The 24,311-nt window shown below is 34.7% G+C and overlaps 1 protein-coding gene across 4 annotated transcripts in view; it reads right to left on the reverse strand.

Annotated features, from left to right (window-relative positions):
• The window catches only part of LOC145268374 (protein WWC2-like), a 162,783-nt gene extending 151,553 nt beyond the window's left edge, over positions 1-11,230 (reverse strand). For 2 of the 4 annotated variants that reach the window (XM_080123928.1, XM_080123926.1), the window contains exon 1: positions 10,968-11,229. In XM_080123928.1, coding sequence (XP_079980054.1) covers positions 10,968-11,095 — 128 coding nt within the window. In that variant the 5' untranslated portion in view covers positions 11,096-11,229. Of the gene's footprint in view, positions 1-9,166; positions 9,241-10,967 lie in introns of those variants that run through there. The other 2 variants (XM_080123929.1, XM_080123930.1) reach the window with 2 other exon arrangements.
• Between the last annotated feature and the right edge of the window lie 13,081 nt (positions 11,231-24,311).

A 24,311-nucleotide genomic window follows, 5' to 3' on the forward strand; every position in this document is an offset into this window, starting at 1 on the left:
AAGAAGAGGAAACAAAGCAAGCAATAAAACACTGCTCTACATCAGGTTTCATCAATCGAGACCCACAGTTTCATTCCAGCAGCTTTTTCTCCGAGTGATTTCACTTTTGCTTCGTACACTTCACTAACGTAATATTTTCTTAGTGTAGTCCGATTTGGAATATTTCTATGTGTGTACCTATGAAGAAAGTCTTTGAACACATTGCTCAGTTTATGAAACGGAATATCCGCTGCAATCAACGCTTTGCATAAGTCAGCGTTGAACAAATTATTCGTACTGGCTCCTAAATCAGTTGCTGCAGTAGGAACTTCGCCTAACGCTGCCGTGTAGGTCTTTTTTGCCAGATGTGCGTTGGTATTTAAATGATGCTTTATTAGAGATTTTTTACAACTTTTGATCTGTAAAAATAAAAATCAATTATTTAATGGTAATATATACATTTAAAGGGTGGAAAAAGTTATTTGAAGCCGATTAACATTTATTAACGTAAAAAGTAGATAAAATAAATTGTAAATTTCAATGTTCAAAGTTTAATACAGCTAGATTTACAGTTATAGAATTTCAAAAACAAAACTACTATAACAACGCCAATCTATTAGTCAATTATATTGCAAATTTTATGCATTAAAGTTTGTTCCTACCTGGATATTGCAGTATTTGCACGTTAAGCAATTGTCAGTTAACTGGTAATCTTCAAATTCATCGGCATATCTTGCCATCCGTTCAGCAGGAGTGCTAATTATTTTCGGCATTTTTTGTTTAGTTTTTTTAGATCTTGTAAATTCGTCCTGGGTACTAACACGCTTTGAGTATCTACAAGGACGAGATGTCTGTACATATTTATATATATGCCTATAATATCACTCTTTTTCAACAGACCAAATTTTAGACCCTTTTTTTATATAAATTCACATCTGTTAGGGTTATACCACGTTTAATTCATCTAAAAAAAAAAAAAAAAAAAAAATGAATAAATTAAAAACTCTTATCCAAATATTTTCTTTCAGCATATTTTTGGCAAAACAAAACTTATTCCATAAATATTTTGCATATTCTTTTTTAAAAAGCATATTCTTTTTTTTTAAGGAATATGCTTTTTATCAAAAGAATATTCTCTAACCCAATATATGTAAAGAATTGTTTTTTATTAAAGAATATTCTTGACATTGCCCTACTCATTAATGTATATACTGTTTATATCCTGTGAACAACTGAACACTATGGAACTTAAATATTTTAAGTATTGCATTTTATAATTAAATTGGTCTTTAAATTATCAAAATTAAAGCTTCTTTGGTTGTCCGCTAAAATAGCCTTATAATATAAAAAAAAAAAAAAAAAAAAAAAAAAAAAAAACTCATTCCAATCGTAGATTACTAGACCATATTTAAACCTGGCTATTTTTTCGATACAAATTGTAGTTACAATCCTTTGGACACTACGGGGCCGATATATCGGCCCTGGAAACCTAGGGCAAAAAGGATACGCGGATATTTCGTCCCTAATACAATCCTCTAATAGAATCGCTCTCATTAGGAACCAAAGGTTATTGTAAATTTACAACTACGAAGGTTTTACCACGTTTAATTTAATTTATATAAAAAAGAAAACTTCGTAAAATTAAGACTCGTATGCAAATATTTCAACATATTTTCGGCACAACTTATTCCATAAATATTTTGCATATTCTTTATTTTTTTTTTTAAGAGAATAGGCTTTTTGTTAAAGGAATATTCTCTAATGAAATATATGCAAAGAATATTCTTTTGTAAAAGAATATGCTTGTCACAGCCCTAATGATTACCTCTACCCCCAAAAAGAACGAAAAACAATGTCTTTTGTAAACTCGTCATGAAAACTTACTAACAGCATTATTTTTACTATAAAATGAGGTGAAAACTTTATTTTATAAAAATTTTTCTTGTGATTTAAAATGTCCGCCATGTATACATGTGCCTTGTGAAATGTCACTGCATAGCATAAATGAAGTCAGTGAAATGGCCTCTGCGCGCATGCAGCTGACTTCCGCCATTATAGCTAATTTTTAGGCATTGGCAAACGAATGTGAAAAAAATATGCAGGATTCTGTGACGTCAGATTTGTGTTAACGATATGAACTATGGAAAAGCAGAAGCGACTTGATTTTTTAAAGCCTTTGTTTATCTTCTTCAAACTGCAATTAATCTTAGTTTTGTTAGGTTTTAAGATTTACACAATTTAATCATTATTATAAACATTTGTATATTAAATATCAAATACGGTTCTACTGAATGTTCATTTGGTTAACTACCGGCTTCCATATTTTGTTCGGTAAAAAGAGACAAACAAAATATGAGGGGAGGGGCTACAAAATGCTTAATATTTGTACAATAATATTTTCAAATCGGTTTTAACCTGGCGATAAAATAACTGACAAGAGCTATGTTTATATAAAACTTAATATTTAAAAAAAAAAAAAAAAAAAAAAATTTAAACACAATTAAAAATCTATGTTGCAACAGAACATTTTAAAATGGAATTTTAATCGTTTTAATCTTTTAAAAATTAATTGATAAGTTTCTTTTTCTTGGCAATTCAACTGATTATAGTATATATTAATTGGAAAAAAACGCTAACAGTATTAAATTTATATCATTTTTTTTAATTGCAACTTCAAGGTAAGTTTTTGTGTAATTTTTTTTTAAATAAATATTTTTGGTAAATATCCAGATACGCTACTACAGAACACCGACCACTCTAATTCGTTTTTTTATAGGTAATTGAGGTCGCTGACAACGAATCTGATAGTCAAACTTGGGGCAAATTTACCGTTTGCATGGTATTTACCCCTGAACCCACGAACTACTTTCCACCATTTTGCAGCTTCCGTTTATGTTATGTGCATGCACGCTGTAGCATAAATGACGGCTTCACCAAGCAAACTACGTTGGGGGGGGGGGGTTGTTTTCCCAGGACATAGAATTTTCTAATTTTCAAAAATACATCATAGCACTTTTTGGGTGGAAAATTTAAAATTAGCTGAAAAAGACATAAAACAAGAAAAGGAAAGCACTCTAAGTTGGAGTGGGGGGGGTAGCAGTATCAGAAATTTCGTGAAAATAGTGAATAATTCCACCCCATCTTTCCAAGCTTATAACTCCTCGAAAAATGTAATTCAAGCCCTAATTTTTTTTCAATTAAAGCAGCAAGGACCAAGGTTTTATTAAAAAAAAAATAAAAAATAAATTTTTTTTTAAAAAAGGTTTTAAACTTCGGACTTTACAGGTAAATTTCTAAAAAATGGATTTTTTTTTTTTGTTTTAAATTTGAATATATAATTATTGACCTTTTCTTTTCAATTTGTGATATATAAAATTATTCAACATAAATTAATTATTTACTTTTTAAGAGAAACTTGAAAATGTGTGACACACAAATGGGGGGGGGGGGCGTGAATTAAAAAAAAAACAAAAACGTTTGTCTAAAATATTATATTCGGTTTATTGGAAAGAGCATAAAATTTCACATTGACCCTGAAAATATCGTAAAAATAGAATCAATAGAAAAATTTTGATAGATTTTTAAAGTTTAAAAATTGAAAAATATTGAGTTCGGAAAATTCATTACTGTTTAAAAAAAAATATATAAATATTTCTATTACTTTTAAAACAACTGTAATAGTTTATTTTGGAAGTATAATCCATAAAGAAAATAAATAACCCACTTTTAACAGAGAAATTACGAGATTTTTATATTTTATTCGCAGTTTCGTGTTAGGGGTGTCAAAAATTCCTACAAAAATTCTGATACAGCTAGTGGGGGAGGGGTAATTTATGTTTTTTTTTTTTTTTTTTTTTTTTTTTTTTACCTGGAACATAGAATTTTTAAATTTTCAAAAAGTAACGCAGTAAACGCACCAACATTTACCAATTAGAACACCATTTAACATTTTCCGAAGATTTTACTGTGTACATTGGGGGCGCGAGCGGGGGATGTAATGTTGGGGGCGCGTACTTTTCTTTAACTGTAAGTCATTAAAAATGTCAGTCCGTAAATTTTTGATTGATACGCCATGTGAGAAGGCATTTTGCTAGGTGAAGCTAGCCGTCGTTCATGCTGCAGCGCACGCGCGTAGCGTAAACGGAAGCTGCAAAATGGTGGAAAGTTATTCGTGGGTTCGGGGGTTAATACCATGCAAACGGTAAATTTGCCCCAAGTTTGACTATCAGATTCGTTGTCAGCGACCTCAATTACCTATAAAAAAACAAATTAGAGTGGTCGGTGTTCTGTAGTAGCGTATCTGGATATTTACTTATTCAAACTTGTTTCATAACAGAAATTTTGCAAAAAGTGGGCACGCACTAAAAAAATATTTTCCCTCATTTTTTCGGAAACTGTCTTTTATGTGTAATTTCATTCTAAAATGGATAAGTATCGAAAATTTCACGAAAATCTGACCAGGAGTCGATTTTTGCTAGATTTATTAAACACGGGTATGTTTTCACGTTTGAAATGCTTACTACATGGTAACGTTATTTTAAAGCGCCAATTATGTAAACACGATTTTCGTCTCGTAATTTCATTATTTTCGTACGGTGAAAAATTTTTTACAAATTATTACTAGTTTATTTTGCTCTTCTTTTAAAATGGTACAAAAGTTATATTGATATTATTTATAGTAAAGTTACATCGTTTTACATATGGGGGGGGGGGTAATTCTGTGGTGATTTTTGGAGAAAAATATTAATATTTCCGAAACTATTAATTTGCGAGGGATACGGTTTTCAGATACTTTTTCAGCACAGCGAAATCTACAAAAACAATATATTTTTATATATTAGTTCGAGTTCACGCGTTTTCTAAAATAATATCGAATTTTGGAGGTGCCTATAGAATTAAAATAAAAATAAAAAAAACTTATACCAGGAAAGTTTGTTATTCTTTTTTAAAAAAAGTGTTTTTTGTTGTTTTTAAAACAAACCCGCAATATTGAAATGCGTGTGAATTTTGAGAAAAATTCTTTCAAAATTCTAACTTCGTAATAAAGTCAAAACTTTCTTGTAATGAATGAAAGTTGTCAAAATAAAATGTTAAATAATTAACCGTGTGAGTTTTTATTGACAAGGGGTAATGTTCTCATGTTCATGTTTTATTAAAAGGTAAAATGTAAAGAAAAAAAAAGTCTTTCGTTTAAAATAAAACCCTATTGTGTTATAAGTTTATATATATATATATATATATATATATATATATATATATATATATATATATACATACACACACACATATATACATATACACACACACACAAATGATTAATAAAACATGTTAAAAGACATCTTGAAAAAGAGTTAAAAACATTTAATTTTAAAAAAGGTAACACAAGATAAGTGGATAATAGTCCTTAATCCGCGGAGTTTCGAAACTCCGCGGATTAAGGACTATCCACTTGTGTTTCCTTTTTTTAAAATTAAATATGTTAACTCTTTTTCAAGATGTCTTTTAACATGTTTTATTAATCATTTGTTCATATTATAAGCTCTATTTCTTTTTCGGTTTTATTGAGCTTTTACACCAGGCTGAGTTTATTTTACTTGTAAATATTAACTCTTTAATATTTATAATATTTTAAGTTTACCATGGTAAACTTATTGTAATTGTTATATATATATATATATATATATATATATATATATATATATATATATATATATATATATATATTACACACACATTAAAAAATTTCAGAATTCTGGTTTTGTTACGGGGCGGGGACGATTTTCGCGTCGATCATCCTGAAATTGCATTTGTCTGCCCCTGCTAAGCACTTGCCCCATGTCCCAATTGAAAATCCAAAAAGTTGTACCGACGTACAAGTACACGCGTTTATTTAAAAATAAATAGAATAGATAAGTTTTTATTATTTTTTTTTTTTTACAAAACTAAAAGTAGATTTATTATTGTTCTTTTTCTATTAATTTATTTTCTTTACGTACAATTTAAAAAATATATCACCTTTAAATTAATTATTTTTACACATTTGTTCTTTTCAAAACTAATGAATGCGAAAACCTGCACAATATATTACGTTCGTTACCGCCAATTACGTCCGCTTCAAGTTGCGGAAAAAATGTAACCGGTCGAATTATGTTTCTGAAAAGTAGAGGGAAAATTGAAAGGCATTTGCAAAACAAACTGCCGAATAAGTGATACTTCTGAAAACTAAGTTGAGGAAAAATTTAAAGGAATTTCGTGAATAAAGTTTTTAGTTTTTGTGAAAAAAAAAAAAAAAAAAAAAAAAAAAAAAAAAAAAAACTTGTAAAAACAATTTAAAAATAAGATAATTGTTATATTGTACTAAAATGCAATTTAAAAAGTTCAAACAAGTACTTTTTCACGAAACAAAATATTTTTTTTCGTGATTAAAAAAGAATTAAAAGAAAAACACTCGTTTCATTAAAGGGGAAAAAACTCGTAAAACCATTTTAAAGTAAATATATATTTGTAGTCATCGACATACAGTCCTGTTTCGTAGATCACAACTCATCAATGCCGCTAGACTAAGCACCTACCTCTCCCAAGCAGAGGATCGAACCTAGAACGGTCGTGTTGACAGTCGGCAGTCTTACCCCTCGACCACGGAAGTTTATATATATATATATATATATATATATATATATATATATATATATATATATAATTACAGGGTGTTCCAAAAGAAGCTGAGGGATAAACTTCCTTAATTTTTTTATATTTAAAAAATATTTCAGAACATAACCCAACCAAAGTCATGAGTAGTCACACCACCGAGGAGCGGATTTTTATAGTTTAGGTTTAATGTTCAGGTAAATTACACTAAAGATTTATAAAAGCTGGTCCGTGTATAGTTTACAGACTGTGCTGAAATAATATTTAGAAAAGTAAAACCATTTACTGTGCCTGTGGGGGGGGGTTAACTTAGCTACAGTAATGTCAGTGGAGGAGAAATCCCTCACGACTGAGACAATTTTTATTTTTGTACCTTTTCTCCACGTTAAAAAATGACCCTGGTGTCTAACTGTCCCGTGGGGAGGCATAGTAAATAGGTATAGTAAACATTGAATTTAACTTGAAAATTCAGTGTTTATTCTGAATTGCACTTATGGCGGAGATTAAAAAGCAAAGAACAAAAAAAAGGTCTGTGATGTATGTACGTACCAGTCAATGCATGAAGATGACATATTCCAAATATTACGTAATTTCATAAAATACTTTAGTTCTTTTGGGGGAAAGTGAAAGGTATGTTTTACAATCCATATCGATTCGAAAAAGTGGTTAAAAAAATAAATAAATAAAAATAAAATAAAATAAAAGATAACATTTTTCATTACGTCTACCTCCGTAGTTTTTAACATGGGGAGGTTTGGAGGTTTTTATCGCGAAAGCCGTTCTAAACATTTTTAAAGAAAATTGTGGAAGTGGACCTAATGTAAAAATTTACAGATGTGTTTATTGCGCGCGCATACAAACATGGCCGCCAGTGAATTACAAACCAAAATACAGGTTTTTATATCTCAAAAACTACTTGTCTTTGCAAACTTTGAGATTTTCAAATGCAGCATAGTGGGAAACATGCTAGCCATCATTTTAAAGAAATTTGTGGAGGTGGATTTAATGTAAAAAATACCCAAATAAATGTTACCAAAGGCAAGATAAGTTACTCTTCTACCTAGCTAGATTAGTTTTTATTTTTTTTAAATGTAAAATTTTATTCAACTCGAAAACCAATGTCAAGCGTTACACGAGCACAAGGAAAAACCGCCCGCAATGTATTTGTTACGCGGCAATTTTTCTTGTGCTCGTGTACCGCGCGACATTACTTGCTTTTCGAGCCAAATAAACATTTTTACATTAAGTAAAAGCACTAAAATCCAGCTAGGTAGAAGAGTAACCTATCTTGCTTTGGTAATTTGATTTTTTTTAAACACTTTTTCGAATTCGTGTGGATTGTAAAACATACATTTTTTTGTTTTACATATTTAATTCAAGAAAATCAAATTTTACAACTAAGCAAGTCGAAGTATTCGTTGGCCATGATGAAATCCGAGAAAATAAGAGTGGGGCAATAATTCGAAGTGTCGAAATTAAAATCAGTTTTAGTAGTAAAATCGCTAAAAAAAAAATTAAAAAAAAAAAAAAAAAAATCAAATTTTGGTGATGCTTGTTAATTGATCAATTTTTTTTTTTTAAATGTCTTTAAGCAAAAATGTTATTTTGAAAATAGTCCAAAAATTACGAAAATTCATCGAGTAGAAAGTTACGTATATAGTTGAAACACTTAAAGAACATTTGGTAAAATTGCATTTTTCTTAGATGTTATAAAGTAGACGATGGAAAGTTCACACACAAGAGGCATAACTCAAAACACTAATTGTAGATTACACTGTAATGGTTTCCACCATTTATAAATCCATAACCTTTGTTTTATTTTGTAACTAAAAACACAATAGAAGTTGTTCTACTCGATGAATTTTCGTACTTTTTGGATATATTACTATTTTCAATATGACAATTAAGCAATATTGTTTTTGCTTAAAAGGACATATTTAAAAAAAAAATCGAGTTGTCAACAAGCATCATTTTGATTTTCTTAGTTTAAAAACAAAATACTTGATATTAGGAATATGACATTGTCATCCGTGACGAGTACGTACATTATACAGATTTAGATTTTTCTTTATCCTCCTCCTCCCCCTTTTTTAATAAGTAATTATAAATGAGCATCGAAGATTCCCCTACTTTTTATTTTAAAGTGCATTTCGTAAACTGTACAAGTATTTAAAAAAATATATAAAGTTCTTTATTTGGAATCTTAACTCATTGTTCTAAGATAGATAACTATTTTACTAAGAATTGGAATATATATATATATATATATATATATATATATTTTCAAATACTTCATTTAATGTAACAAAGTTTTATAGCATTAATAACACACGAAAAAAAGACTTTAAACAACAACTATTTAGCAACAAGGATTTCGAATAGCCAAGTGGAGTTTAATAAGTTTCGTACTTTTCAAAAAAAAAAAAAAAAAAAAAAAAAAAAAAAATCTCCCCTAGAGTTTTGTGTGTAGAGATCAGTAATAATAATAATAAAGAAGAAGAAAATCGAATGAACTAGTCAATCATCAAATATACCCAACCTCTTAAAAACAGGTACGCATCTTTCGAACTCTGTGGCAATTCAGAACAGTCGCTAGAAAATATGCCCTCCTCCACACTTCCGAAAAACCTAACCTTATCACAAACCCCAAGTCCTGGAGAGAGAGGGGGGGGGGGAGAGTAGTGAACAGTGTTATTCTAGTGGTCAATTTGCGGAGACTTCTAAAAAAATCCGACAATTAACCTTAAACCTCCCTCCCCCAAAAGAACCTTACCACTAACCCTAAGTCTTAGAGGAGAAATATCAATTTGTGGCGTAAAGCCGCATTTAATAGGCCTCAAAGTAGCTCTCCTCACTCACCCCAAAAATGTATTTCCAGAATACAAAAAATAGTTATCTGCCCTAAAAATGCTAGAATAACTCGGAAGTGGGGGTGGGTCATTTTACGTTAAATGTATATACGGAACTGATCATCTACTTGAAACTAATTTTTTTTTTTTTTTCAACAAGTGTTTGCAGGTTGTTCATGCGTAATCGCATAAAAAAAAAATTCGTGGGGAGGGGTAGTTACACATACTAAAACCAGTTCTCACAAGGAGAAACAAAAAGCAATGAACAAAGCTGTCAGTACTCACTCCACTACAGAGGAGGCTATACATAAGATATTACATTTCCTAGCGATATATGTCGTTACTTCGGCAAACCAGAAGAGTACTCGACTAAAAATCAGCAACAAACAGTTTGGTCAAATTCAGTTTCTGATATTAAATGTAATCCGTAATATAACTTCCGGACAGTTTCCTAAATCTATTAAATGGTTAGATGAAAGTACAGAATGGTCAACAAAGTCTCCTTCCATGTTAAGAACGACTTTCTAAATACTAACGTAATTACTACACAAAACTTTTATTTTATCCCAAACAAGGCGCACTGCCATCTGGACGTAAGGGGCTACTATTTGGGACTAATTCGATAGGGATACTATGTAAGGGGTGAGCAGCGAGGTATCTGTTCATACTTTAAACTTCATGTTAGAATTTAAAGCAATTTAAAACTACAGTTTAAAATACCAAAATTTACAATTTAAAAACTAGTTCTTTTTTCGTATAAATATGCATTTAAAAATAAATATTTAGATACCAAAGTATTATAATAATGCTTAATGTATTCAAGTTAAAACTTTTCTGCCGTTTACGAATCGTGCCGAAATTTAGAATTCCATTCCTAGCATGAAGAGGGAGGCCTTGTTAACTATTCTGTACTTTCACCTAACAATTTAATAAAAAGATACCGTAAAACTGAATTTAACTTGAAAATCATATCTTATAAAAACAAAAAACATGGTTCGTAAACTGCACGAGTACATTAAAAACTATAAGTAGATAAGTATATACAAGAATGGGTACTTATTTATATTGAGATAAATGCGAAATATGGCAATTCATCTACTCAAAACTTTTATATAGAAAGGCCTACTGGTTTAATATTTAATTATATATATGCTTTTTGTGTGTATAATTATGCATATATGCACGCATAATGTACTTTATATACTCAAAAACAAAACTTTTCTCTATACACCACTCTTATAACTACATGTATATAATATATATTATTTTTTGTACATAAATATAAGGATATATACTTATATCCTCTCAACTTTCTATAGACATAAATTTTGTCTGTTCGTCTAAGAACGTCGAACGTCTTGACTAAACTTCCTTTCGGGCACTTGCAGGTCGACAAACGTTACAAAAACTAACACCCGGGTAGGTCTAACAGGTATTAAGAGTAGAAAAAAAGAATTACAACGAAATAAAGAGAGGCATGCTATCCCTTACCTGTCCCGGGGGTCGATCCATGATGTTGTTTGAGTGTTATGGTCAATATAAAATAATTTTCCATCATAGTCGTTGGCTTCTTCCCATCCGGGGGGTAGGGATATCTCACTAGTTTGCCATTTAAACATAGTTTAAATAAGTTTTTAAGCTCCAATCTTTGTTTTTTGATTAGTGGGGCCCTCAAGAAAAAGTTGGGGAACCGCAAATTATCACACAAAAGGAAAGATTTTATATATATATACATATATATATATACATATATATATATATGTATATACATATATATATAAATAAAAAAAAAGGCAAACGAACTACATGGCGAGGGTAGAGAGGTTTTACGGCCAAGCCTTTTATCAATAAATAAATAAATAAATAAATAAAGTAAAATAAAAAAGCCAGAGTGAGAAGAAGAGGTCGCGTGACGTCACGTGACGTCAGGTGCGCGTGACGTCACGGCGCGCCAAAGAGACGAGAGAGAGTGAGAAAATCCCTTCCCCAACAGGTACCCGTCCCCACCGCGCACCGCTCTCCCACGAACAACCGTGCATACCAGAGGAAACCGAACGACGTTGGGTCACTGCATATGGTTGGTGGAGCTAGCCTGACGTTGGCCAATCAAACCAGTTGTTGTAAGTTTTTAAGTTAGGTCGAACTTTTATATGTGTGTGAGTTACAGAAGCTCAGAAAAACATCAGTACCGTCGGTTTCAAATTTAAACGATAGAAATCTGTAATTTGAATTTAAAACCAACGATACCGCGGTTGCTCTGATTTTTTGTAAAACATAAATATTACGTTATTTTTCATTTTCTTTAATACTCGAGCACTATCCTGAGGATGTCTCCCACTAACCTTACACACACGCACTATCCTGAGGATGTCTCCCACTAACCTTACACACACGCACATATGCACACAAGTTTTTTTTATCTATGCTTTTTTTGTATATCTATTTACCTATCTATGTCTTTTTGTACACACACACACACACACACACACACACACACACACACACACACACACACACACACACACACATATATATATACACTAGATTCTATATATACACTAGAATTTATAAATGGACCAAAATTATAGCCTATTGATAAATGCTTTATGCCAACTTAATGGATGAATGTAGCTAAATTTGTACTCAATTTTGCATTTGTAGTGGTACTTAGGTCTCATAAGATCCCTTTTCCACCACAAATTAAATAAAAAAAATCAAACATGTGAAATAAACAGTGTTTATTTACACAAAAATAATATGTAACAAACAAATCATTTTTTGTGTCCAAAAGGTGTGTCTGGATAGACGGTTCTTGCAAATCTGAAAGTTATTGAGATTGTTCGTTGTTTTGACAAGAAAAAGCAGAGAGTGTCCTTTGTTTTCTCAGCGAGAAAACAGGCTTAATTTTTGTGTGTGTTAGGAGAAATAAAGAAGAAGGTAAATGTCTTTGCATGTGGCTGAATATCTGCATTATTCGCTGTGTGTGTGTGTGTGTGTGTGCGTATGGATAAGTGCTTCTGTGTGTGTGTGCGTGTGTGTGTGTGTGTGGATAATCGTGTTTTGTCATGCTGGCAGAAAAATACGTAGCAATGGAGTTGTTGACATGAATGGAGAAGTGAGTGAAGAGAGTAACGTGTAGTGCTGAGTGAGAATGAGTGAGCGAGTGAATTCATTTAAATATTTGTTGATCGACTCCCAGGCGATGTGAGAAAAAAGGTTTTAAAAATTAAATTTTTCAGTGAGCGTTGATTGGTTAAGAAGTGCACTCTTTTGTCACGTGGTATGCTTTCCACTACATACACTGAACAAAATGCATTTTAAGTTTTGTTCCACGCAGAATTTGTGTGGGCAGATTTTTAAAAATCTTTGCGCCTCTGAAATTTTTTTTTTTTTGTTTGCGCGCGTAATTGGGTTTTTATTTATTTATTTGTTATTTTTAGAACAAGAAGTGAATGCATTATTTTTTTAGGTGTGTTTAACCACACATATTAATAAATACTAATCTCTATTTATTCCTAACTATGCATTGAAGGGTATCATAATACTTAGTTCACTGCACCGTTTCATAACAAAGGTTCATACAAAATTCAAGCCAGTTTGACCCAGCAGTTTCTGAGAAAACTTCTAGCGTAAATGTGGTATTGTAGTTACTAATTCCTATTAATCCCTTACTATGCATCAAATGGTTACCATATTACTTAGTTGGCTTCACCTTATCATAACAAATGTTCATGAAACATTTCAGCCAGATCGGCCCAGTAGTTTCCAAGAAAAAGTGAAACAGACACACCAACACACAGACAAACTAAGAGAAATGTAATATAGATATATATGATAATTATTATAATCTGTCTGTCTGTCCGTTTCTTAGTTCACTAAAGTTAAGCAATGATGAGCCTGGCCAATACCAGAAGGATGACTATTTAGAAATACTGGGCGCTGTGTAGGGACAAGAAATTTCCAGGTCAGTAATAGATGTGTGTTTAAAATCACTGAGTGAGATGCATCCTTGTTAAGACATACATCTAGGAGAAGGAAAACTCTGATATAAAGTGTGAAGTATACTGTCTATGGTTTCAAAGGTTGTCACAACCAAGAGTAGTAGTGGGTATAAGTTCCCTTTCTCTAAAAAATGCCCTCATGGTGTGCGTCTCAAATAGCCTCTGATAATCCTGTTCAACTCCTGGCCTTCTTTTGTGGCTTAGCTAGTAAGCCTGATGAAACTCTCTATATATTTATATTTATAACCATATCTGGAAGGTGGGAGTCGCACAATCCTGTGTAACAGGACGAATTAGTGTCACCAGACTGTCACCAACTCTTAAAACCAAGGGTTAGCCCTGACCCAGTGATTACACTTTTATCTTTGCCTAGTAATGGACCCTTTCAAAACATAATCAGACACTCACTAGTCATTGGAAACCAGCGCTCTGATGCTCTGACGCACAAAACATACACAACCCTAAGTCTGTGTGGTAATACCTTTAACTCATTGGTTGACCATTCGTCGTCATTCATCAGGGTTGAGCTCTTCCCTTACAGGTCCACTGATCAGCAGACATGGGTCTCTTGCAACTGCAGTACAGGCATCAGGTTTCAAGGTAGATCTGGAAATTAACTGGATTATGTCCCAAAGATCAAAGCAATCAATAATCAATAAAAACTTCAGAAATCACTTTCTTATAAATACAAATAATTATTGTATAAGATAATTCCAGATATAATCGTTCAAGGAAAGTTAAATTATTTGGATTCTTTTGGACTTAATCAACATAAATTGTTTCAAAGTGAAGGGTTTTTAAACTTAAATTCTTTCAGAGAGCTTCTTAGTCAGAGTAAAAAGAGAGAGTTTTTCCACTTATCTCTTTCGGGGTTCTCTGACCCTGGGCAATCCCAAAGCTGATGTGCACTGTTTGACGATCAGCAAGCTAGTTTCTCCTATCTACTAAAAACAATGGTTTTATGGAATTTGTAATTCCCCCTCTTCACTAGGTGAGATTACCATTTCTCCCTCTTCTCTTTTACCTCCTCTTTATTCTGAATCTCTCTCTCTCTCTCTCTCTCTCTCTCTCTCTCTCTCTCTCTCTCTCTCTCTCTTTCTCTCTCTTTTGTTATACAAGTTGTTTTAGCTATCACCTGCAAGTTGGACTCCTTCCTAACACAAAGCACATAACTTATTTTCAAGATTCATTCAGCTAGACTCCTGGAAAGGGACCCTGCACCCATCTCCGGTGGGCTTTCATAAGACCACAATCCTGTAGATGAGGAGATGGCTGATGGTCTACTTGTGTTGCATATTTAGTATTCTGCACAACTACCTTGTCCAGCACCTCTCACTCGAACTGAAACTTTTAAATAAAATGAAATGACAGTTCAATCAAAAATTATGATTAAACCAGGCTTAAACTCAAACAAAACCAATTTGTCTCCTCCCTTGAGGCTTGCATTTAAAAATATCCACAGACTTAGAACTAATTTAGATGATGTTGAATCCTTTCTCCTAACAAACATCCTGGATATCTTAGCACTCCCTCGATACTAGTGCAAAAGTACATGCATTTGGTGACTTCAATGTCCATCACAATAATTGGCTTGGTTTCTCTACTTACACAGATGCAGCTGGTAGCAAACACATAGTTTCTCTATATCTCATATCCTATCACAGACAGTTACATTTATGACACGTTTTCCAGATCACCAAGCTCAACATAGTCACTTCTAGATCTATTTCTGACCACAGTTCCCGATGATTGTGTAACGAATGTCCACAGCCCACTCGGGAAAGCTGATCACATTGTGAAAATGGTAGAAATCGCCCTTAATTTTCAACCCAAAACTGAAGAGCCATTGTTCAAAGCAACAAGGTATTAGAGGAAGGCTGACTGGAAAGCTATCAGGGATCTCATCAGAGATACCCCATGGGGAAATATCTTTTTTCTTCCTGCAGAACAGTGTGCAAATAAGACCACTGGATGGTTCAAGACAACAATTGAAGATCATGTTCCCAAGCAGAAATTCTATAGCAAATCCTACTCTCCCCAATGGTTTACGTTTACTTGTGCAGCTGCCATTGCACAAAGGCAGAGTACATACTGGAGATTAAACAGACAAAAGTTTATAGAAACTAGAAGTAATTGTAAGAAATAAATAACGAAAACTAAGAGAGAATATACCGACACTGCCAGAAAATGCATCAAAGCACAGATATTAGAAACCTGTGATTTCTGGAAAATCTACAACAATGTAGTAAATAATATCCAATCAACAATTCTTCCACTATCCAAGAATCATGAAGTTGTTTGCACAGCATCTAAGAAGGCTAACATGCTTGCCAGTCGGTTTGCCTCAAACTCCACATTGGACCCAGCTAACCACACCCTCCCTGACTTTCCTTTGCAGACTGACACCACACTAAATGATTTGAAAATTACCCCTTCTCAGGTGCATGATATCAAAAGCATGTGGATCCGATCTCATCCCAGCTGTGCTATTAAAAAAATGCTCTGCTGAGGTAGCTCCAGTACTCTCCACACTTTACAACAAATGCCTCAACGAATCTTGCTTTCCTGATTGCTAGAAAACTGCTTCTGTGGTACCAGTTTACAAGAATTCTGGCAAAAGAACTGACCCATTAAATTATTGCCTCATTAACCTCCTCCCATTTTTCGCCAAAATATTTAAGTTCATAATTAACCAAACTCTAGTCCATCACCTTACAGCTACTAAACTTCTAACTGACCAACAGTATGGATTTAAGCAAGCCTGTTCCACAGCAGATATCCTAACTGTAATCTCAATGTATATACCATACACTGGACAAAGCAGGGAAGGGTAGAGCAGAAGCCCTAGATATATCTAAGGCTTTTGACAGGGTATGGCACGATGGTCTTTTCAGGAAAATCAGATTATACGGCATCACTGGATGAATACTTAACATAATTAAATCTTTCTTAAATAAGAGAAGAATCCAGGTTGTCCTTGATGGTTGTACATCTAAACAATATGATATAAATGTGGGTGTACTTCAGGGATCTCTCCTTGGACCTTTATTATTCCTAATATTCATAAATGACTTCCCTGATAAAATTCTTTGAGATTGTTATATTTGCTCATGATTCTATGCTCTTTTAAAGGCATGAAGGGAAAACAAATGAACACATATCTAAGGAAATGACAGAAACATTAGAGGAAGGCCTCCAATCTGTAGTGGAATGGGGACAAAAATGGATGGTTACATTCAATGCTGCCAAGACTAAGATTGTTTCCTTCAATAATTACAAGAAACCAAGTAAAAGCCAAGTACATCCAAGGATGGAATACTGCTGCCATATCTGGGCAGGAGCTGCTAAAAACAGCCTATCCTGCCTTGACATAGTACAAAATAGACTTCGTGGCTTAGTGGAGGATGCCCTTTTCTCTACCCTGCAACCTCTCTCCCACAGAAGAGACGTTGCGAGCCTATCCTTGTTTTATCGTTATTTCCATGGCAGGTGCTCGTCTGAACTCCAATCTCTGGTCCCCCCTCGCCAATCTTTCACGAAAAACACCTGTCTAGCCGAATCCACTGTGGAAAATTTCCCCCACTCTTTATCTGTGCCTAAATCAAAACGTGGATTCCATGAACAAAGCTTCTTTCTTAGAACTGCACGCCTGTGGAACTCTGTTCCATCTGCCTGCTTCCCATCTAACTACAACTTGGATGTGTTCAAGTCCAACGTTAACAAATTCCTAATGAACCGCTCCCTTAAGTAAACACTTCATTAAATCTCCACACTAACGTAATGTACTTACAATAACCCTTATTCCTGAGTGGCTTTCGGGCCTTGATAAGTGGTGACCACTATGTAAAAAAAAAAAAAAAAAGAAGAAGCCTTCTCAACCACCAATAACTATGGCTAAAGATACATTACCTGAAAGTACTTCTTTCAAACTCCTCAGTTTAATGTTCACAGGGAACATGAGTTGGAATAGATACATTGAGAGCATTGTCATGGCTGCTGTGAGGAAGGTGGGTTCTCTCTACCGTGCTAGAAGGTTTCTTATGTCTGAAAGTATCCTGTACCTCTACAAGGCCACCATTCGTCTATATATTGAGTATTGTTGCCAGATTTGAGCTGGTGCACCTGCTACTAATCTCTCAATCCTGTGCAGGGTTCAAAAGAGAATCACCAACCTGATAGGTCCTGAACTGTCATCTAAGCTTCAACCACTGTCCCATCGACGAAATGTTGCATTCTTCTGCCTGTTTTACAAGTATTTTAATGGTAGATGCTCTGACGAACTACAAGCCCTTGTACCTCCTCAACATAAATACCATCAACAAACCCTATAAGCAACAAAATCCCACCCCTACACCATAGAGATCCCTAGATGTAAGAAGCTTTCTACCCTAATAGTTTCTTTCCCAGAACTGCTAGACTCTGGAACTCTCTTCCGGGTTCATGTTTTCCCAACTGTACTGACATACAGAAGTTCAAGCGTAATGTGAATAGACATCTTACTGCTTGACTCCCTACATAGTATCCCAGCAACTACTGTCCTCGATAGTAGGCCCTACATCAAAGTGGCACTGCCTTATTTGGGGGTGAAAATGAAATTAAAAAAAAAAAAATGTAGCTCCATTAGAGAGGACACTTCAGCTTCATCAAATATGCTAACTTAACTTTTTTTAGTAAAAGAGTGCCAAATGTCTCCTTTAACACTGCATACAGGAAGAAAGAGTTAAACAATGCCAATTTGTATGAGAGCCACTGGAAGGAAATGGAACATATTACCGAAGTGAAGAAGAAAGTCTTGCTAGCTTACAAGGCCAAACCCAGTCAAACTCTTTGAACTGCTAGAAACAAAGCACAGCAGGTTGCTCACCAATGCATCAGCACCTACTGGTTGAACATCTGTGACAACAACATACAGTCACCTGCTGAAACAAGGAATGCAAGAGGCATGTGTGAGGGTATTAAGAAAGCATCAGGCCCAGTCCCTTCTAAGACAGCTCCCCTCAAGTCCAAGACAGACAAGATCATCACTGATTAGGAGAAGCAGATGCAGTGTTGGACTGAATACTACCTAGAGTTGTATACAACATTAAATACTGTAAGCAGCACAGCTCTTGACACCATCTCAGACCTGCCAGTCATGGAGGAGCTCAGCAGAGCTGATTACCTAACCTGTAGCAAAGTGCCTGGAGGTGACCAAATCCCCCCAGAGGTCTTAAAGAGTGTGAAACCAGGCCTGCTTCAGCCACTCCACAATCTCCTCTGCCTCTGCTGAGAACAAGGCTACATGCCCCAGGATATGTGAGACACCAACATTGTCACCTTATATAAGAACAAAAGAGACCACAGCAACTTCAACAACTACCGGGGTATTTCCCTCCTTAGTGTTGTAGGCAAAATGTTCGCCTGTATCACTCTAACCCACCTGCATATCTTCACTTGTCACATCTACCTAGAGTTTTAGTTTGGCTTTAGGGTTGGTTGATCAACAGTAGACATGATTTTCTCACTGAAACAGCTGCAGGAGAAGTATGCTACTCTACATTGTCTTTATCAATCTCAAAAAACGTTTGATTTGATCGGTTGAAGTAGACTATTTCAGAAAATTTGCTGCCTCCTACACCTGCTTGGAGTGGTCTCATCCTTCCACAAGAACACACAAAGCACAGTATTACACTGGCACTACTTCTGAAGCTTTCCCAGTAGTAGAGTAGCAGTAGAGTTAAGCAGGGCGGCATCCTTGTGCCTACACTCTTCAACATCTTCTTCTTCATATTCTTAATATATGCCTCCAAGGACTGCAACCATGGTATCCACATCAACACCAGATTGGATGCCAAAACTAATGTCACAAAGGTACTCATCCATGAGATGTTCTTCGACAATGATGTAACATCACACACCAAACTTTAGCAGCTTGTCAACCACCTCTCTCCCACCTGTAAGAGTTTTGGATTGACTATCAGCCTGAAGAAGACAAAAGTACCAGCACAGGGAACAGAGACTCTTGCAGGTGCCTCCATCAATGGGTACAGCCTGGATACTGTCATGAACTTCACCTACCATAGGTTTACAATATCCAGTTTATTCTCAATCAACTTGGAGATAAACACCAGGATAGCCAAGTCAGTAGGAGTCATGTCCAAACTAATCCAGCGAATGTGGAATAACTCAAAGCTAACTGAGGTGACAAATTATGTTTCTACCAAGCTTGCATGCTCAGTACCCTCCTCTATGGCAGTGAGACATGGACCACCTATGCAAGACATTAAAAGAAACTGAACAGCTTCCATATGAGGTGCCTGCATTCCATCCTGCAGATAATGTGGCAGGACAGGATCCCAACACTGAGGTATGTGGATGAACCAACATGTGAGTATACATGCAATACTATCTGAAAGACAACTGCAATGGTTGGGACATATCTGGAGGATGGACATGGAATATCCCTAAAGCGTTTTCAGGGAGCTGGTTAAGGGCAGAAGAAATGAAGAGCACTCCAAACTACATTTCTTAGATGTTTGCAAGAAGGGACATTAAGCAGTGCGACATCACCTTTCCCTGATGAGAAAACTTGACTGACAATTGCCCTGCTTGACGACTGGCAGTATGATAAGGCATGCTTAATGCGGAAGCTGCATATGAGGAATCAACTATGAAGAGAGTCAGGCAGAAGCAGTGATATCAGCAGCCCAGAGGCCATCCACCTTCATGTGCACCAAGTACAGTATGGACTTACACTTCTGAAGCTAGTAAATGAAGCTAGTAAAGAGTATATCAATAATAAGGCAAACTTATTAAGATAGAAAAAGATCAACACTGTTAAGAGCTGCAATTAATTAGATTAAATAAGAGATAAAAGCTAAAAGTTACATATAACTTTGTTATATTATTAGATCAATAAGAAAAGGAGAAGAGAAAAACAGAAAAAAACCCTCTTTAGGTCATGACATTTTGTTCTTAAATACAGGGCATACTGATGAGGTTTTCCAGGGTGTTGGGAAGCAATTCTCCTTAAGACAATGCTTAAACAGCTTTATAAATATGAGAGCTATTTCTGGTTGAAGCTTTTTGAGCACTATAATAGGAATGCTGTCAGGGCTAGTTGTTTTACTGGAATCAAGACTTTTGACTAGCTTGACAACATCACACACAGATATTTGTATGTCGCATAGCATGTTTTCTGATACAGGAGAAAATACGGGGTTTAACGGTCTTGGTCGCATAGGATAGAATTAGCTGCAAAGTTCTTGGCAAAGAGTTTGGCTTTGTCTGATGTTGACGAGATTATCTCAGGTCCATTGATAGAGCACACGCTTCTGTTTAGGACCCTGTTTGCTATTTGCCAAAACTGGTGGGAACCAAGCCACTGCTCAGCTACTTTGGACTTAATAGACTGAGCTTACAACTCTCTCGCGTTCTTTATTACTTTTTTCCAGTGGTTGCTGGCAGTCTTGAAAGCGGCTTTAGTCTCAGTACATCCATTACGTTGGAAGCAATGGAAAAAGTGATATCTGTGCACAAAGCAGTAGCACATTCTGGAGAGAACCATGGCTGGCTGTAAGGTTTCTGCTAGAATTTTTGTATATAAATTTTTGTGGGAAGACAATGGAAATAGCCCGAAATCTCTATATGTTCTGGGCATACCTTTGAAGCATGTGGTCATGCAACAGTTTTTCACTTTTTAAAGTCTTTTGCATTTTTGTTGTATTTGGAAAGATCTTTCAAACTGCACCAGTAAAACAGTAGATGGCAGACAAAGCAGTGTTGCATAGTATGGTTATGTACCTGTGTGTGTGTGTGTGTGTGTGTGTGTGTGTGTGTGTGTGTGTGTGTGTGTGTGTGTGTGTGAGAAGAATGATGAGATAATAATACTGATGATGATGACGTGTATATATTCTCATGTCTGTGGTGTCTATATAATTGTGACATGGCCGTGAGAGTCTGTCTCTTTGTGTGTGGTATTCTTTTGTGTGTGTGGGTGTGTGTAACATATATGCATGTAATAAAAGTCCTAACTTCTGTTCTCTTTGTCTTCCATCTCATCTTGTTGATCTGGAACCAAAATGCATGTTCCAAAAAACACAATGTGCTTCTTATTTGTGGAAACAGTATCTATTCATAGAGTGTCACACTCTTTGGAAAGGTTTTCTGCATGCAACCCATTTCTGATTTCTTTCTTTTTTTTTTACTAACTGATTCAAGTCTAAGAAAGAGATAGCATTTATCACTGATAATTTTTGTGATTTCTACTTGATCATATCTGTAAAAACAGAAGAGAATATAAATGCTCACTGGAGAGAGCTTGGATACCTATTAGACACTGTCCCCGATTGTCTCTCTGTACAGGGATTTATCATGACAACCTGGCATGAGGATACTTTTTCCAAAAAGTAAATCCTGACTAAATATTCAAAATCACATAGTATAACGTTACTGTTGCAAAAAGACAAATAAACAAATACATAAATAAATCCAAGTCGACATCTTTTCCTTTTTAGTAAAAGTTTTTATTACTCTCTCGTCTCAACATCACTTAAAAGTTTCTTACCATCAGTAATCTTGCTTGGTGTACACTTTTCTTCTTCCAACTGCATGCCATCCGCAGCCAAACCTTTCTTGTCCTCAGGTTTACACATCCATTTTCTTTGACATTGCCTTTTGTTTCTGCCCCAAACGAGTGGTCTCCTTTTTCTCTTTATTTTCTTCTTGCGCATAAATACCTAATTTACATATGTGCATTTTTCAGCTACTGCTGCTACTAATCTCTTGCAAGCCAGCCATCCTTCACTGCTACTGATATTTTCCTATGTGCTCATATGCATTTTATGTTGCAATAGTATTCGAAGTCCAAATAAGATCTCCTCAGTATGAATAAGCCACGCTGGCTTTTATGAGGAATGGTGCACTTTATCCATGTTTCTTTGAGTAACAGCACGAAACTGTATACTCCATCAGACAAGATGATTCTTGTTCTGGAATCCACTAAACCAGGAGACCACAAGAAAGATATACTATAAAATATTAAAATGGTTAATTGCAGGAAGGAAAATGTTCTCAACTTCTTTACTAACTCAGTGTTCAAGAGGTTAAGGAAAACTTTAATGGAATATGTAAATATTAATGTATCTCATATAGAGATCAAGTGTTAATCCCAGGAAAGGGGTCCCTTGAATTCTGAGAACTTTGACTAAAGTAAAATCAAACAGAGAGAGAAGGGACAATGCCAGTGAGAGGGTGGAGTTTGTTCAGATTAATAGGCTTCAGCCAATGATCAAGTGGCAGGTGTTGTTCAATGCTTAGTGTAGTTTTTTTTGGCATGTGTTTATCTCTTCCAAACAATGCACATATAATCTGCAGGAGAATAGCCCAAGGCCAAGGCAGTACATCTCAATGTGTTTGCTGTGGCTCCTTACTTGGAGTTGATCTGTTTCTTGTTGTTATGAGAGCTGACTATCATTTTTGATTTCTTTACATGTTCCTTGTATGAGAGAGTGTGGTTCAGGGTTATGCCAAATTAGACAGAGTTGATGTGAGTCTCAATTTGTATTTGAGACCATGTGATATTTAGGTGTTGTTTGACCTCCTGGTTTCTGAGATGAAATAAGCAGATTTGAGTTTTTGCAGAGTTTGCATGCAGGTGGTTGCTCTCATTATGGCATAATCATGTTGACACACCGGTTCTCGCTGGATCACCGAAGTTAAACAATGTTGAACCTGGTCAATACTAAATTGGTGACAATTTGGGACTTCCAGGTGCTGTATGTGCTCTCCACTTCTCTCAGCATTGTTTCCAGTCATCCTAGACTTCTCTTTGCCACTGGACTCAAACAGTACCGATTCAGGAGAGGTGTGGTTGGGGCTTGCACAAACCTTGCCTCACAATTACATGTGCAGCTGCCCGTACAGGGGGTATTCTTTGTTTTTTGAGACTGAAAGGCATCGGTTACTCTCATAGTAGAGGAGTAGCTCATCAAAGGCTGAGTTGAAGTTTGTTTCAATTCAAACAAGACATAGTTTCACAACCATGTAAATACAAAAATAAAAACATGAAGCAATGATGAAAAGTCTAAATACTGCCGAGATATAGCTTAATAACATTGCAGAATCAAAGATATTTTAATGTAGAATTTGTAAATGTTTTTGATTAACTTAAATCTATTTATCCTCCTCCCACGGTAGGATTATATGGCGTAAGAGGAAGAGTCTAAATACAGCCTAGATATAGCTGATTCACATTGCAGAATGGAAGATATTTGAATGTATAAATACTGCTAGAAATTAAAAAATATAGATTTTATTAGGTGAAAACTGAGTTAAGAGTGAGGAAAAAAGACTTGTACATGTTGAAAAGTTGAAAACCTAACTTTACTGCAATTGGATTTGAATTTGTTTCACTCGTTCCCTATCCCCGGTTCTGTGAATGCTGCAAAAAGAATTTCTTCCCAAAGATACACCAAATACCAAATCATATTTTCCATATAACTTTTATTCCATCTTCTGTTGGAGTACACAACATTCTCTTTTAGTTTCTGCATTTTGTTTTTATGTGCCCCTTAGGTTTTCCAGACCTAAAAATATATCAATCAATTCCAAACTCAGTCCCTGGTCAACTCTTTGACTGATCTGTTTACATGTATATATTAAAACCTATTTATTTGGCTTTTTACTATGTAACAGGTCAATTCCATTGTTTATTGTTTTGCTAGTAAATGAAATAGTATTGTTTATGAGATTAAATTCCAAATCTATTTAATATGAATTTAAAATTTATTTGAAACCATTTTACCCTTCTTAACATACATTCCCGTACTTTGTTATTGTTCCTAAATTCCTTCTC

This window comes from Euprymna scolopes, chromosome 43, assembly GCF_053919585.1.
Source record: "Euprymna scolopes isolate OS-2025 chromosome 43, ASM5391958v1, whole genome shotgun sequence".
Taxonomy (NCBI): Eukaryota; Metazoa; Mollusca; class Cephalopoda; order Sepiida; family Sepiolidae; genus Euprymna; species Euprymna scolopes.